We start from the raw sequence: 15,989 nt of genomic DNA on the forward strand, positions 1-15,989 counted from the left end.
TGTTGCTTTCAAACTTCTTGATCATAAGCCACTTTATAATAAAATGACATTTGAATGGCACTTTAAAAGTTTACAAAGTGTTCTATTTTTCTTCTCCCTCTTAATCCTCATAGACAAGAACATTAAGAAATAGCACTACCTCTATTTTACTGATAAGGGATGCAAACCGACTCAGCTAGGTAAAGTGATTTGTCTGGGGTCCCACAGCTGGAAACTGGAAACTAAAGGTGTTCTGGATTCCAAGACCCTTTCTCTACCATTCTTCACTTTGTCCCTTAAATACCATTTTTTCTACTTCAGACTGAGGCAGCTTAATTTACAGGATCAAAGAATTTAGAATTGAAGGGACTTTAGATATTGTTTAGTCCAATTTCTTTGTTTTGTAACAGTTAATAATAACATTAAATTTACAGGACATTTACCATGTGCTGAATACTGTGCCAAGGATTTTACAAATATCATCTCATTTGCTCTTCACAACAACTTTGGGAGGTAGGGACTATTATTACCCCCAACTTGAAGATGAGGAAACTGAGGGAAACACTAGTAAGTGCCTGAGACTAGATTTGAACTCAGGTTTTTCTGATTCCAAGCCCTGTACTATCTCTGAATTAAGCTCCTATAAAAAGAAAAAGAAAGTTCTTCATCTTTTTTCATCAGTATCCTTTTCAGAACTTTTCCCTCCTTTTCAGAACTTTTCCCCCCTCATAGGCAAGGTATCTTGACAGATATAATTCCAAGAAGATTTATTTCAGTGTCCTCCAATAGTTCTGACTGATGAAAGGCCATTGTGTGGTATTCTTTGAGCATTTATCTCACAGGCTGAGAACTCTTCACTTGGGCACAATAGATTAACCTCAGCTTTCTGGTGTTCCTCACATCCTTAGTCTTCATTAAGGGAATGACTCCAGCTTAGCCTAAGGGAAGCATTGAAGTGAATGATTATCTTCCATAGATGTGGGGCGGAGAGAGCCATGTCCTACATTCTGCAGCTTCAGGTCAGGGCTTTGCACCCTCTGCAGCACTGAGCTAAGATCATGGTGGGCTGCTTCTGACCAGAGAGGGATATACCTTGCCTCAGGAAGTAGTACTGGATCCAATGAAAGAAAAATGGATTGGAAGGTACAAGACAATGGTTCAAGTTAAGCCCTTTTTTATGTGACAGTTGCTTCATTTTCCAAGGACTCAATGTCTGCATCGGAAAAAGGAGAGGGCAGACTAAATAAATCTCTCAAGTTTCTTAAAATTCTAGCTCTAAATTCTACAGTCTATAATTTCCAAGGGGTGATCTATGTAGAACATAATCAAAAGTTAAATGGACTTCATGGGGCCCATTTTCCTGTTATTTACATTCAATTTCCTTCCCATTCCTGTTTTCATTTGCCCCCCCCCCCCATATCAACTTGAGAGGAACACACTGTTCTCATTCAGAACCCCTAACAAAGATCTTCTTTCTTGATCTAGAGAACTTTGTTAGGTTGTACTGAAGGCCTCCATAGGGTAAGTAGTGCCTATTTCTGCATTCAGATAAAATCTGGAATCTTCAAGGGCGATTATTTTTCCTGGTTCTTTTTTTTTCTTCCTGCTGAGCTTTTCTTGTGGACAAGGATAATCCTAAAATGATTAAACAGGGAAAAATTTCTCTTCTTGCTCCATTTCTGCCTTTTAGGGTTCCCTTCTTATAATTTTGAGATTCTCTTCCCCTTCTTCCAAGGGCCGAGTACTCCTGCTATCTTACAGCTGCCTACCTTCCTACTTTCGTGCCAACATTTTTCTTAGGTCTATCTTTCCCGTAATAAAAAAATATATTTTTGACCTTTACTAACATCTACTCCTTTATCAAAATGTATCAGTCCTATATCTTGTACACACACGGCTTGTTGTCCATTTTCCTAAATAGCAATAAGTAGAATACACTGGAGAGAAGTGAATTTGGAATCAGACAACCCAGCTTTGCCACTTGACTAAGTCACACTGATTGCCTCACTGGGCTTCATTTCCCACTAACTAGAGAATAAAGAAAAAAAACTTGAAGGTCCCTTCTAGTTTATAATCCTTTCCTATTTGGACAGGCCACGTTGCTAATGGCAATTAATGGGTTCAAATGATTTAATAGATTAGACTTCCCAGTCAAATACCTTTCCATTTTAAAAGAGGGTTTTAACTAAAATGAATGATTTGAATGGTAGAAATTTTAGACTCATGGTAGATTTTATTAATATAATATATGTGGGAAGCATAGAATCTTTGAGAGGTCATGAAATCCCTAATCCCATTATGGGGGACAAGCCTGCATGAATGGACATAATTAAAAGCATTTACTGGACTCTAGATAAGTCATTTGAATACTCTCAGTATCAATTTTCTTATTTGTAATGCCACAGATCTCACAGGGCTGTTAAAATCAAATGAGAAACTGTGCAAAGCACTGTATAAATCCAAAAGTGCTACATAAACATTAGCTGCTATTGCTATTATTATTACTGGCCCAGAATAACACATATGTCTAAAAATAATAGGAACTGGGCAACAAAGTGTTCTGGAAGAATTTTTGCATCAATCACTGCTAAGTTGGTCAGCATATTCAAGAAAATATGTTGTAACCTCCATTCATTTATTCAGTCAACAAATAAAAACACCCAAGCAAAGTTTTGCTACTTCCTTATAAAACTCCTAAGGAAACAGAACAAATGTATGAGAAGCTACCAAAAATGTTTCATTTTTGTTGAGTTAAATTGACCTGAAGATCTATGTCTGTATTGAGCTAGTTTTTGTCTGTTTTTAACATAGACCTTCACACGGGAGTTATTTAATAAATATTTGTTAAGTGAATTGAATTGAATTGAAAATAATAAAATTGAAAATTTTGAAAAAATTTGAAAAAATTGAAAAAATCGAAAATAATAAGCATTTTGAAAATGCTAAAGACCTAAAAGGATGAGGAGGAAAAGACAATTCTGATTAAAATCCAATTCAACATGTTTATTAAGCAGCTGCTCTGTGAGTAGTATTATGCTCTGAGTTAGAAAATACAAGGATGAATAAGCCTCAGCTTCTGCTTGCAGAGTTTGCAGTTTACCAGATCAGCATTATAGAATTAAGAATCATTGTCACAGATTTGGAGCTGGAAGGAACCTTAAAGGCTACCAAGTCCAATTCCTTTATTTTTTTTTTTCAGATGAAGAAACAGACCCAAATGTGGATCACAACATAATACTTGCACCTTTTTGTTGTTGTTTTCTTTTTTTCCCTCTCTTTCTCATTTTTCCCCTTTTTGATCTAATTTTTCTTGTGCAGCATGATAAATGTGGAAATATATATGCACATGTTTAATTGCTAACTGTCTAGGGAAGGGGAGTGGAGGGAAGGGAAGGAGGAAAAACTGGAAACTCAGGGTTTTGCAGGGGTGCATGTTGAAAACTATCTTTGCATGTTTGCAAAAAACTTAAAAGTTATTTTTAAAAAAAGAAAGAAAGAAACAGACCCAGGGAAATTAAGTGACTTGTATAAGATCACACAGCTAAGTAGAACAGCTAGTAAGAAGTCTTGGATTCAAGTCTTCCTGATGCCAGGTCTAATACTCTATAATGAGTGCAGCAGAAAGTGAGAATGAATGAAATGATACAATTTTAAAAAATGTTGAGTAGATACACTATATTCTTTATTATAAAATTTAGTAAAAGCCATGTGGATAAATGTAGGCCTGTCCTTACCTAAAAGGTATGGGATTTCAGTGAGGCTAAGAGAGAGGGAGGAGTATCAGGAAATACTTCATGGTTAGTCTGTAAAATCCGAAATTCCAGGCAGAGGTGTTTGCATGCTCTCTCACATGAAACAGGGAGCTACTGAATGTTTTTGAACGGGAAAGTGACAGGATTATATTCTTGCTTCAGTAGGATTATTTGGGATATGTGAAAGATAGAAGGCAGAAAGAAGAGGCTGGATGGGGGATGGTACAGTGAGGAAACAATCACAATTTTCCTCCCTTCCTTCTTCCCTTCTTCCTTTCCTCCCTTCCTTCCTCTTTTCTTTTCTTTGCTGAGGCAATTGGGGTTAAGTGACTTGCTCAGGGTCACATAGGTAGGAAATGTTAAGTGTCTAAGGCCAGACTTGAACTCAGATCCTCCTGACTTCAGGGCCAATGCTCTACCCATTGCACCACCTAGCTGTCCCAACAACTAGTTCAAACTAACTAGTAGTTTGAAAACTCACAGTTTTCAAAGTGAGAAGTAAAAAGGAGCTGTTTGGGAAGAGGGAAAAGAGTGAGGAAGAGAAGAGTCAGATATAACTTTGAAGTTCCAAGTCTAGTTGATTGGGAAGATCATAGGATCATAGATTTAAAGCTAAAGGGTACTTTCAAGTCTCTCTAGTCCCTTGATCACATTGAAATAGAAGTGGAGGTCTCTAAACTATACATGAGGATCCCTGCTAGTTACATATTGACTTAGAAAATCACATATTAATGTTTTTTGCATTTTATTTATTGTTTATCATCATCAGTTATTTATGATTATATTTTTATTTTATTATGTTAAATATTTTCTAATTATGTTTTAATCTTATGCAACCTAAAGGCCAAGTTTTTAATATTTATGTTATAGTCCAATACTCTTATTTTTTTGGATGAAACAAATGGGGCTCAGAGAGGCATGTAGGTTCAGAGAACTAGTAAGTATCAGAGTCAAAATTTGAAGTCAGATCTTCTTAACTCAAGGTCTTGTATTCTGGACACTAGCCAGGCTGCCTTACTATTTCTTTCAATGTTGGTATTATCAATAAAAATAGAGAAATGGGAGGAGGAGGATCCAGTGAAGTCACTTTGAGGTGGAGTACAATGAAGACTTATAATTTTTGCCTAAGGCTTGGCTCAGGTTGGATCCAAGAATAGTCAGCTCAGAAAGGCTTTACTAGAAGTATTCAAATGAAAGGAAACTGAGGTTGAGTGGGGGATAAGCATCCATTAATCCTGAGATTCCAAAGGAAACCTTTATTTGGACATTGCTTGGCCCACATGAGGGAAACCAAGTATGAACTTCTGCATATTTGTGTTCACCTGATCAACCTTCCAATCACAGATCCTGGCTATGAAAAGTCAGTGTGTGTGTGTGTGTATGTGTGTGTGTGTGTGTGTGTGTGTGTGTGTGTATGTGTGTGTGTGTTTAGCAATAGGAAGGAAAAGGCTGCACAATGGACCTGAACTCAATGACACCTAAATTCCAATCTTACTTTAGACACTAGTTGTGTGACTGATGAGATCCTGAATGGTGTTTTGGACACTAAAGAATTGATCCTTGAGGCAGGCAGGCAGAAGCCTCTGACAGAGATCAGTTTAGCTTCCTGGTCTCACCCTCTAGGGAGGTGGTCCTGTCTGAAATCCAAATTATGTCAGACCCCTGAGACCCACCCTCTGTAGGGATCTGGAGCAGTCTCACCTTGCCATGCCCTGTCAGAAATCCCAGTCATGTTTCTGAGGTTAAATTTTCCCTACAAAGTCTACTTTATGGGCCATCCCATAGCTGCTGCCTTCCTTTAGGTCAGTCTGCCATGTTCCCCCCATGCCATGTGTTTCTCTTCTAACTCCACTCTACTTCCCAACCTCACTTTTCCTTATAGCTAACTCTTTGAGGGCGCTCAGTCCCTTGCAAGATTTAGCTTGCCAGCTAAGGACATGCCCCAAACTCATGGGGTGTTCCCTTTCTACTGGGCAACTGTGAGTTCCACTGAGGAACTTGTCTTTCATAAGCTCCTTCCACTCTATTTCATACAGTCCTTGAATTCCTTCATTCTGTCTGCAACCTCTTCCCTAAATAGATTTTTTGCCAAAGAGAATGGCCATTAGGAATTTATCACATGACTGAACCTCAATTTTTGCTGCCTGCCATTATCTGGTGTCTACATCCCTTGCATCATGACTTTGGACAAATCATCTTACCTCATACTTACCTCGATTTCTTCAATCATAAAGAGAGGATAAAAACAGCACCTACTTCCTAAGGTAAAGATTATCAAATGAGATGATATTTGTAAAGTGCTTAGCACAGTATGCTTTATATAAAGGCTACTAGTATTATTACTGTTGTCTATTAATTATTATAATTATCCCTTTCCTGTCTGGAAGCAACTGAGCCAAATCTTGGGGAGATGCTTAAGTAGGAAACAAGTAAGAGCTCTAACCCTGAGGTATCATCTAGTTCAAATCTACTTTTTCTTGAACAAATAGGAAATTGAGGCTCAGGAAGATCAACTGATTTGTCCAATGTTACAAAGATAGCAAGTATCAGAGAGACATTTTAATTCAGATCCTCTGCCCCCAGTGTTCTTTCCACTGTACTATATAGTGCTTCTCTTATCATCTTGAACCACTTGACTAAACTACTTTTTTTTTCAATTAAAAGATGATAATTATCTACTTTTTTAAAAAAATTGTCTTTTCTATCTTGCTTTCAAAATATCCTTCTTTCTGATTTGTAACAATCCACTCATGGGATTTAATTGATATTCTAAGTTCACAGATCTGATCTCTGCCAAGAATGAAAATACAGTAAAACAACAATTAATTTGTTTTTTTCCATTCTTTCCATTCTTGTTGTGGAATCCTAGATTGGCACTTGGTGCAATTTTAAGCTAAATTTAAGAATGCTTCACTCACAGAGCTTGGCTTGGATGGGAATTCACACTGTGGTTAATCCAAGGGAAATGGTTATTCCAGCAACCTGAAGATAAGCAGAAATCCACAGGCACAACCCTTTCCTCTTTTCCTCCCCCTCAGCCTTCCCACACTAATTCTGGCTGACGCTGAAACTTAGTGAGTTGTAATTAAGTAAAATTTTCTCTTTAAGGCCATGATTACAGTAGTCATATACAATATTCATGAAGTTGTAAGCAAATTGCTTTATTTGTCTGGTGCCTACATAGGCAAAAGTCTCTTTCATTTACATTAAGAAAAAATTTTGAACAGCATATTCAGCTGTTTTTGGGAATACAACTGTCCTTTTTGAAGGTGTAAAGAAAAAGTAAGAGAAAGCTGGAAGAAGAATTTATCAGAAATTCATAATCTTTTCAAGCAGTACATATATCAGAAATGGCATTTGAAACCATGCAGGCCTCCTTTGTGGGGCCTACTTTGGCCTCCCACAATCCATCTATGGATGGGGAACCTGGTAGAGCAAATGCCAATGGGAACCCTCCCTCCTCCCCACTTTCCCCAACCTTCCTGCCAATGTTCCCCTCTCCTTATCCTTCTAGGTCAGAGAGTGACCCAATGATCATTGTTTTGCCCTCTGATGTTGAGAAGATGAAGTCTAATCCTTTTTCTACTTGACAGTCTTTCAAATACTTGAAAATAGGAGGTATGTAATCCTCTGTTTCCAGCTTCTCTTTTTCAGCATAAATACTCTCAGTTCCTTCATCTGCTTCACAGAGTATGATTTCAAATCCCTTCGCCAGACAGCTCAAACCAAAAAGTCAACAGCATTTATTAAGAGCTGATTATGTGCCAGTTACTATGGTAAGCACTGGAGGAAAACTACAAGGAAAACCCCCCCAAACTAAAAAAACAGACATCCACATTCTAATGGTAGAAGACAACACATAAAAAGGACTAGAAGGAGGGAAGTTGATACTGGGTAGGCATAGAAACATTTGTGCCAAAGGGAAGGATGGCCAGCCTGGGCCCTTGCTCAAAATGGAAGTTCCTGGAAGAACTCACCACTGGGGGAAAAAAGGGACTACCAGGGTAGATAGAGAAGGCAGATGAAATTATTTCTCCTGCAACAAATAAGGAAAGAATAATTCTTATCATAGGAGAGGAGAAACCAGAGACAGTTCTTGTAGGAGAAACTATTTGGCAGAGGAAATTTTTTTGGGGGGGAGGTCAATCTGCTTTAAAGACATTTACTTTAAAGTCATTCTTTCCCAATCTTGCCAGGAGGGGTCCTTCCTGGATGGTCACTCAGCAAGGATCTTTCCAGAAGCAGAATTCACCAGAACAGCACTCACAGCACTTACCGGATAAGGTGTCTCATGGCTGCATCAAACTGTAGAAACATAACTTCTCTTCGGATCATGAGTGACTGGGCCACTTGGTTAGGATCCTGGGGGTTCTGAAGGCTGTCAATCATTCTCTGCACATCTTTAAGTTCAGCCCCTGGAAAGACCACAACACACAAACAAGACTCACATGTATAGCTAGTGCTTCATGGACCCCTAGAACTTCATGCTTTAATATTGCTCCTCCCCCCCCATTCTTTCTTCAAAGCCACATTTTAATGTATAAATATTGTCCTGCCCATTTTATAGAAGAAGGAAAAACAGGTTAGGAAGGTAAGATAACCTGCCCAAGGTCATGGAGCTTGTAAGCCATAGGGTCAAGGGCTATAGCCCAAATCTTTGGACTCCAAGTCTAGAGACTCTTTGATGATGCTACTTAACTATCTGTGGATTGACCTGGTTGCTATGATCTTGCCCCTCTTCTCGGGACTAATTTCTCATCTTTTCTCTCTCTCTCTCTCTCTCTCTCTCTCTCTCTCTCTTTTAATTCTCTCAATTGCCCTCCTCCTACCTAAACTGTTTTATAAACAAAAAAATCCAAAAACCAAAAAAAAAAAATACCCCAAACTTGCATTAATCACATTTTGTGTCAGGCCAGCAAAACTGTGTGTTCCAGAAGCCAGACCTTGTTCTCTCTTTTCCTTCCTTCCACCCCCTGTAAGATAGAAACTTGCTTCCCTTTATGCTACAACAGGAACAAGCTGTAAAGAGAAAATTACAACTGGAAGATTTATGAGGCTCCAGCCCTGAGCTTAGGAGAAGAAAAGAAACCTAAAGAATTGGTTGGTTACAGACCTCCTTTCTTAAAGTTTCTGAGGACTTTAAACTGATTACTCCTAGTGAATTTGCTGCTTTCTCAGGGGGTAATACCAATAAGAACATTCAGATCAGAAGCAGCCTTAAGAGCTAGCACTCATTTTCCAGTCCTGGACATTCAAATTTCTTGATCTATCCTCAAAGGCCAAAGAAAAAAGACAGCCCAGGAGAGCAAAGTTCAAAAGAGTATCTGAAAATTGAACAGCAAGCTATCATTGTTTCTCTTTCTGGATGACAAACTGACTATAATAAGGCACCATTGCAAAAGAGACCCAATTTGTCAATACTCTAGCTGCTAGATTTAACTGGCCTCTAACTAAAATTTAGCATTTCCTTCAATTATGAATTTAAAAAAAAATATTTTAAAAAGGGGTCCATAGATTTTACCAATCTTTACCATGGTACAAAAAAGAGTTTTAAACTCTTGCTTTAGTGTCAATTTGATATTCTCATGAAGGCTCCCCATTCACTCTAGGTTTGAGAAAAAAATAATGGGAGTAAGGTGTGTCTGTATCTGCTCTGGAGAGTGGAGAGAATAAGCAGAGCATGTAAAAGCTGTGGAAGAAGAAAATAAGAAAGAAACTGTATCTGCGTGGTCAGGAGAGAGTTGGAGGAATGTTGAGGAAACCAGTGGCTGAGGCACATTTTGAAGCTGGAACAAAATCATGGCAATGCTCAACATTTGCATCAGCTAACTAAAAGGAAGATTAAAGTCTTCTAAATCTTGTTTCTTGGAACAGGAAGAGGAATTTGGAAACAAATCATCAAGTGGAGTCTGTAGTGCCCTCTCCTTCAATAATGGCTTATTCTTTCCCAGGCATCATCCTGGCCTCCATTCTAGGCTTCCTGTAGTCAGAACAGCAATATTTCTGCTTTAGGACCAAGGGGCAATCATAAATGGGTAGGATGTCAAACCTTGGGCTGTCAACGGCCTTCCCTACATTTGGCACAAGTACTAAACATGAATGCAGTATTCCATCAGTGCACCATTTTGATTCAGGTAAAATCAGTAGCCAAAACTTAATATGAATATGATTCCTTCTTCTTCATCACTGGAAAACAATGGTTTTTCGAGAGACTCAAAATAATTTGGCCACATTCTTAACCTTTTCATGACTCTATGATCTCATTGGATCTTAAGAGATATTTCCACCAAAACAGAAGATATTTGAGCTACATGAATGAGGGTGGGGGGAGATAGAAATCTTTTTCATCAAGCAGGCCCGTAAAAGAAAGCATATCTTCACATATGCAGCCAACACACTGTATGCTTCATTTTCTTGTAGTGTTCCAAAATCATAAGCATGATATGTTAGCGGTTTAGTTTACAATAGACTCCTGGTTTCTTTAAATGGATATCATGTTACACATGTATATCCTATATCAGATTGCTTTCTGTTTCAGGGAGGGGGGAAGGAAGGTAGGTAGAGATAGAATTTGGAACTCAAAACTTTAATGAAAATGTTTTAAATTGTTTAAACATGAAATTGAGGGAAAATATTATATAAAATCATTTTTTAAAAAAATAAATGGATATCACATATACACTTTCTATCTAGAGCCTAATTCCATATTCCAAATTGCACCTGGAATTCAAATAAAGCTACTGATTTGGAGGAAGGAAGAGAATATGGCAGGGGTTTGTCATATCTTCTAAGAACTGTTTTGAATTAAGCATCAAGCATTTATTAAATGCCAACTTTGTTCCAGGCACTGTGGAAAAACAAAGACAGAAGCAAGAATCCTAGTCCTCAAATAGCTTAAGTTATGCTGAGGAGATACAGGGATCTCCTTGTAGATGGATAAGTAAATTACAAGGTAATCTGAAGATAGTAACAATCAAAGATTGGGGCAGAGGGTAGGGAGACCAGAAAGACTTCAGAGGACGAGGTAGCACCTGGCATGGAGTGCAAGTTCCTTGAAGGTAGGGAACTGTTTCATTTTTGTCTCTGCATCCCCAACAGATCACTTGCCCAATACCTGACCTATAGTCAGATAAACGCCTATTGACTGACTATTTGAAAGGAGCTTTGAAAGAAGATAATTAATTCTGAGAAGCAGAGATGGCTTCATGGAGGCAGGACATAGAATGCCAAGTTCAGTAGACAACTAACTTTCTAAAATAGTTAAAACATGGAACACGTGTAAAATATGAAGTGATGCTGGGCAAGGTAGGTTGTAGCTACAAGACAAAAGTCACTTGAATATCAGGTTGAAGAATTTACTTTGGTAACATAGGTGGAATCTCTAAACTGAAATACACACATTTTAAAAACGTCATTAATTGTGATTACAATACCATATATTTGCATAGAACTTTATAAGTGACAGAGTAGTTTCATTTATATTTCTTAATTTGGTCTTCACAACCCTATGAAATAGGCACAGATTTTAAACTCATTTTACCAATGAGAAAACTGAGACTTAGAGAGATTGAGTAACTTGCCTATAGTCATCACCTAAATTGTCAATAGTAGATTCTAGTCTTGGACTCAGATCTTTTAACTTCCAATGTAAATATTCTTTCTGTTATACTGAAAGATAGAAAATTCAATTTCTTTGACTTCAAATAGCTCTGAAGTTGATTAAAGGAGGCATAAAAATTTACATATAGACTGATATTGCTACTTTCCCATCTTAAGGAATAAAAGGTATATTAAAATCTTGATATGCTATTATTTCTTTCCTCCTATACCAGTCTAGAAGTGGAGTCAATATCTTTTTTTTTTAATTTTTTATTTGATTTATCTTGCAATTTGACATTTTGGGCTTCATTCATTCATTCTCTGTCAGTTTTCAGGAAAACTAAGCCCATAAAGTTTATGATGTACATTTTTGAACATCTCTAGTGTTTTGTGTATGGGGGGGATGGAGGGGTGAGAGGGGCAATCTTAAGTGACCTGTCCAGGGTCATATGACTAGTGTCTAAGGCAGAGGTCCTCCAGATGCCAGGACCTGTGCTCTATCCACCTACCTGCCCCAAGACATGTCCTTCTAATTGCAAATCCAATGCTTTCAGCATTGTAATAGTTTCTTGTTTTTAAAAGTATATTTTAATTTTGTTTTTATATCACCTACATTTCTCAGTTTATGCCTCCCTTCACTCTCCCTTATGATTTCTAAATATGGGCATACAAAGTAGGAGAAATACATAAACTGGTTGATTGGCCTTCACACTACCCCCAAACTCATTCCCCTTTACACTTCCACATGAATCCTCCACTTCAGCTTACTCTACTCATCATTTTCCCTGAAGTTTGCTCTCTCCTTCTCCATTTACCTCAGTTCTAGCTGTCTTCTCAGGCCTTATTTAGAGATCCAGAATACTGTCCGGTTAGGACAGTAAAGAGCTAAACAAGGAAGCTGAGCACGGTTTACATCTGCCTATAACTGTTAATTATCCTTTAGGCTCTAAAAGAGCTTCAAGGCATTTCCTTGACTGGTGATCACAGGCTGGTATGTATTGCTAGATGGGGTCCTTGGGTATTTTTGTCGGGGTGTGTCAAGGAGAATCAGAAGGGTGCTCAGAGTAATTGCCCATGAGTATTAGCAGGGAGGCCCGAGGTCCAGGGGAAAGGGCACTTGGTTCTAGTCAGAGGTTCTGATGTCAGCATCCCATTTCTGATACTTTCTAGGCCATGGTAAATGGCCTTAAGCAAATCTAACTTCCCTAGGTCTCATTTGTAAAATGAGGGAGCTGGACTCAGCCATTCCTATGGAAGGGTGTTTTGGAGGCAGGTCAAACTGACATGCAAGCTGATGGTTAATGTGACCATATATACCTCAGAAATCAATAAACACTTCACATCAGAGTTTGCTTTATTGTTTTATTGATTGTCTGGGCTTAAGAAAATGTAAAATTATCCCTCTCCCAAATCTCTACAGCATTACTATCATTACTAGTCATTTGGCTATTAGTATAGTCTACCTTGGGTTTTGGGTTACATATTTGTTACATATTTTGTTACATATTTGTCCTGTTCAGTCCCATCCCAGAGAAAGTAAGGATGAAAGATATAATTGGTTGCCTTCAGACTTAATCTAGATTTCCATTATCAATTTTCTGTAGCAAGCCTAGATCTCCCTCTAATACTTTTCCCTTAAATTACCTGCAGTATTACCAGCATATTGCTGCTGGTCTCAGCCCCTCACTTAAGGTGAACAAGCACTGATGTCTGTTCGTACATACATATGTACATACAACTCTTTTTAAAAAATCAACCTCTGAGCTATTTGAAATCATATAGATGATATTTTTATTTTCAATAGCTGTGTGATATAATAGGAAAAGCCCTGTCAGTGTCAGAGTGTATCTTACTTTGGCTTCCACAGTGTAGTTCAATTGAAAGACATGATTCAGAGAATCTGAGTTCAAATCTTGATTTTTCATTTATTATTTATGAGTTTTAGTGGCAAACAGAAATCAAATTACAGAATTAATCAAGAGGAAAGGATCTAAATGCACCTTGACTTTTGTTTTTTTTGTGTGTGTGTATGTGTTGCAACTTAAGATTATAAATAGTTTTTTAAGTTTTTGACTCTCTACTACCTTCCTCCTGTTCTGTCTCTTAAATGTACATAGCTTCCTGTCATTACCAATGCCTCCTCCACATACAAGACATCTCCTCCTCCTCCACATACATTCATGCTCTTGCCTCTTTCCCACATCTGTACTCCCATTTATGACTCCCCACAATGCTAAGCTAGCAGAATATAAGATCTGTATTCTGCAGCCAACTCATAGTTCTTCCATAAACACAGATTTCATGAATCTCTAGCCAGAGGGGAATAGAAAGAAAATATATTTAAATTGACCATTACATCAATTTAAACACTCTCTCATTTCCTCTGAGCCATCCCATTCCTCCAACTCCAATTCTATTTCTTTTAATTCTCTGGTTGCTATATGGTAAAATATATTAAATATTGGACAACGATCAAGTCAATGTATCTACATGAAAAGATTAGTTAGCAGAGATGGTGGAATTTAGTGGAGGTTGCTTTTTTTTTCCTTGGGGATTCTTGGGCATGTTTGTAAGCAGCAAAGACAGAATCAGTAGATAAAAAAAGAGTCAAGATTGAGGGGGAGAGAGAAAGAGGAAAGGAAGGAAAGGAGAGAGGAAGAGGAATGAGAAAGGATGATAGAGGAGGTAAATCTGCTGGCAAAGATGAATGGGGAGAAGATCACGATTACATATAGAGGGCTTGGTTTTGGCAAGGAGAAGCATTATTCAGCAGTCACTAGAGAAAAGAAGGAAATGATAATGAAGGATTATGAGAGAATGAGAAAGCTCTCATTGACTGACTTCAATGTATTTTAGCAAAGTGTTCAGGCAAGGATTTTAGGTGATAGGATTGGCAGAAACTTGTAAGAGGCTACGGAGAAAAGAGAAAGATGGAACAACTATTGTGTAGAGTGAGAGAGAAAATCAATTTGTAAATAGTGCAAGGATTGCCTTACTGCTTCCAGGGCCCAAGTGCAATTAGACATCATAAATTTGTAGTAGACTCAGGCACTATTGTTCCACGACTTCCTTCAGTTCTGAAGTGGAGGAGGAGGAAGATAGTAGGAGTAATACATTGTTGGGGTTTCATAAACTATGAGTATTAATAGGACAAGGGAGTAGGGGATTTGAGAATAAAGGATAGAGTGGAGTTCAATGGACAACCAGGTGGTGCTACCAGCCAGCCAGGCGTCAGAAAGACTCATCTTCCCGAGTTCAAATCTGATCTCAGACACTTACTAGTTGTGTGACCCTGGGCAAATCACCTAGTTTGTTTGCCTCGGCTTTCTCCTTTGTCAAATGAATTGGAGAAGGAAATGGCAAACCATTTTAGTATTTTTGCCAAGAAAATCCCAAATGGGGGTAATATGACTGTAAACAACTGAACAACAACCATAAAAGAGTTAAACTAGTTAACTAATGGGTCAAGATTGAGAAGGGAATAAAGGGCACTTCAGATAGAGTAAGCAGGGGTGATAGTTTGGGAAAGTTCTGAGATGTCACAGAAATTGCCAGTAGATCAAAGAATGGTTTTGGCAGGAGTGAATTATAAGGAGAATCCCTGGCAGAATGTTGAAAACAAAAAGTAATTTCATTTTATAATTAATTTAATTATTAGCAAAAACAAATACCCTAAGAACCAAATAAAATTTAAAAACAACAAACAAGCCAAAAAAAAACTTTTATTCTCTGTCCTTTATAGGTCAGTCTGAATTTCCAGCATAGAATCATGTCCCCCAGCTTGCTTTCTTAAAAAGTAATTCTTGATAAGTTTAAACTAAGACAAGACCTGCTGTAACCTTCTTTATAGTGAGAGTAAATGCATTTACGTCTCACAATCTTGCTGTATTTTCTAGAAACTATAAAACAAGATCAAAAATATAGAGCTGTGAAGGACCTCAGAAGCTACCTGGTCAAAATTCTCCTTTTTACAGGTGAGGAAACTGAGGTGTGTGGAGAGACCCAAAATTACAGAGTTTCAGAAGCAGAAATTATACTCTGCACCTCTAACTCTAGAGGCAAACGTCTTCCCATTATAAAATTCTACAAAGTTAGTAAGACAGAGAACTATTTAATGAGGGTTATTGAATTGATTTTGTAAAAAAATCCTCTATGAAACTAGAAGGCAGATGGTTCAGTGGCCATTACCATGCCTATGTCAATTTTTTCTCTGGTTCTCTCACTATTAAGAATTTCAGTCAGTATTTCCAAAATATTTATAACAATGAGATGCTCATAACAATGAGTATGGTGTGGTAGATAGAGAATTGGTCAGGGTCAGGAAGATTTGAATCTGATGTGAAGTACACATCAGCTACTGATGTGTGCTTGCTTTGTGATCCTTAGCAAGTTATATAACCTCTTAGTATTCCCTGTAAATTTTCTCTAACATTATAATTTGCAGAAAGGGTGCCAAGCGACCCTAATAGAAGAATTTCCTCATTAGGCGTTCCATATACCATTGAAATCATAAGCATGCTTAAAAAATAAAATTAAAGATTAAAGTTATATAACCTCTTAGTATTCCCTGTAAATTTTCTCTAACATTATAATTTGCAGAAAGGATGCCAAGCGACCCTAATAGAAGAATTTCCTCATTAGGCGTTCCATATACCATTG

At 37.7% G+C, this 15,989-nt stretch overlaps 1 protein-coding gene across 1 annotated transcript in view; it reads right to left on the reverse strand.

Moving 5' to 3' along the window:
* The window catches only part of CCDC162P, a 214,336-nt gene that overhangs the window by 60,244 nt on the left and 138,103 nt on the right, over window positions 1-15,989 (reverse strand). The window contains exon 31 of the mRNA XM_031964438.1: window positions 8,008-8,146. Within this exon, the coding sequence (XP_031820298.1) occupies window positions 8,008-8,146 (139 nt within the window). The remainder of the gene's footprint in view (window positions 1-8,007; window positions 8,147-15,989) is intronic.

The sequence above is a fragment of the Sarcophilus harrisii genome, chromosome 4, assembly GCF_902635505.1.
Source record: "Sarcophilus harrisii chromosome 4, mSarHar1.11, whole genome shotgun sequence".
In the NCBI taxonomy this organism is placed as follows: Eukaryota; Metazoa; Chordata; class Mammalia; order Dasyuromorphia; family Dasyuridae; genus Sarcophilus; species Sarcophilus harrisii.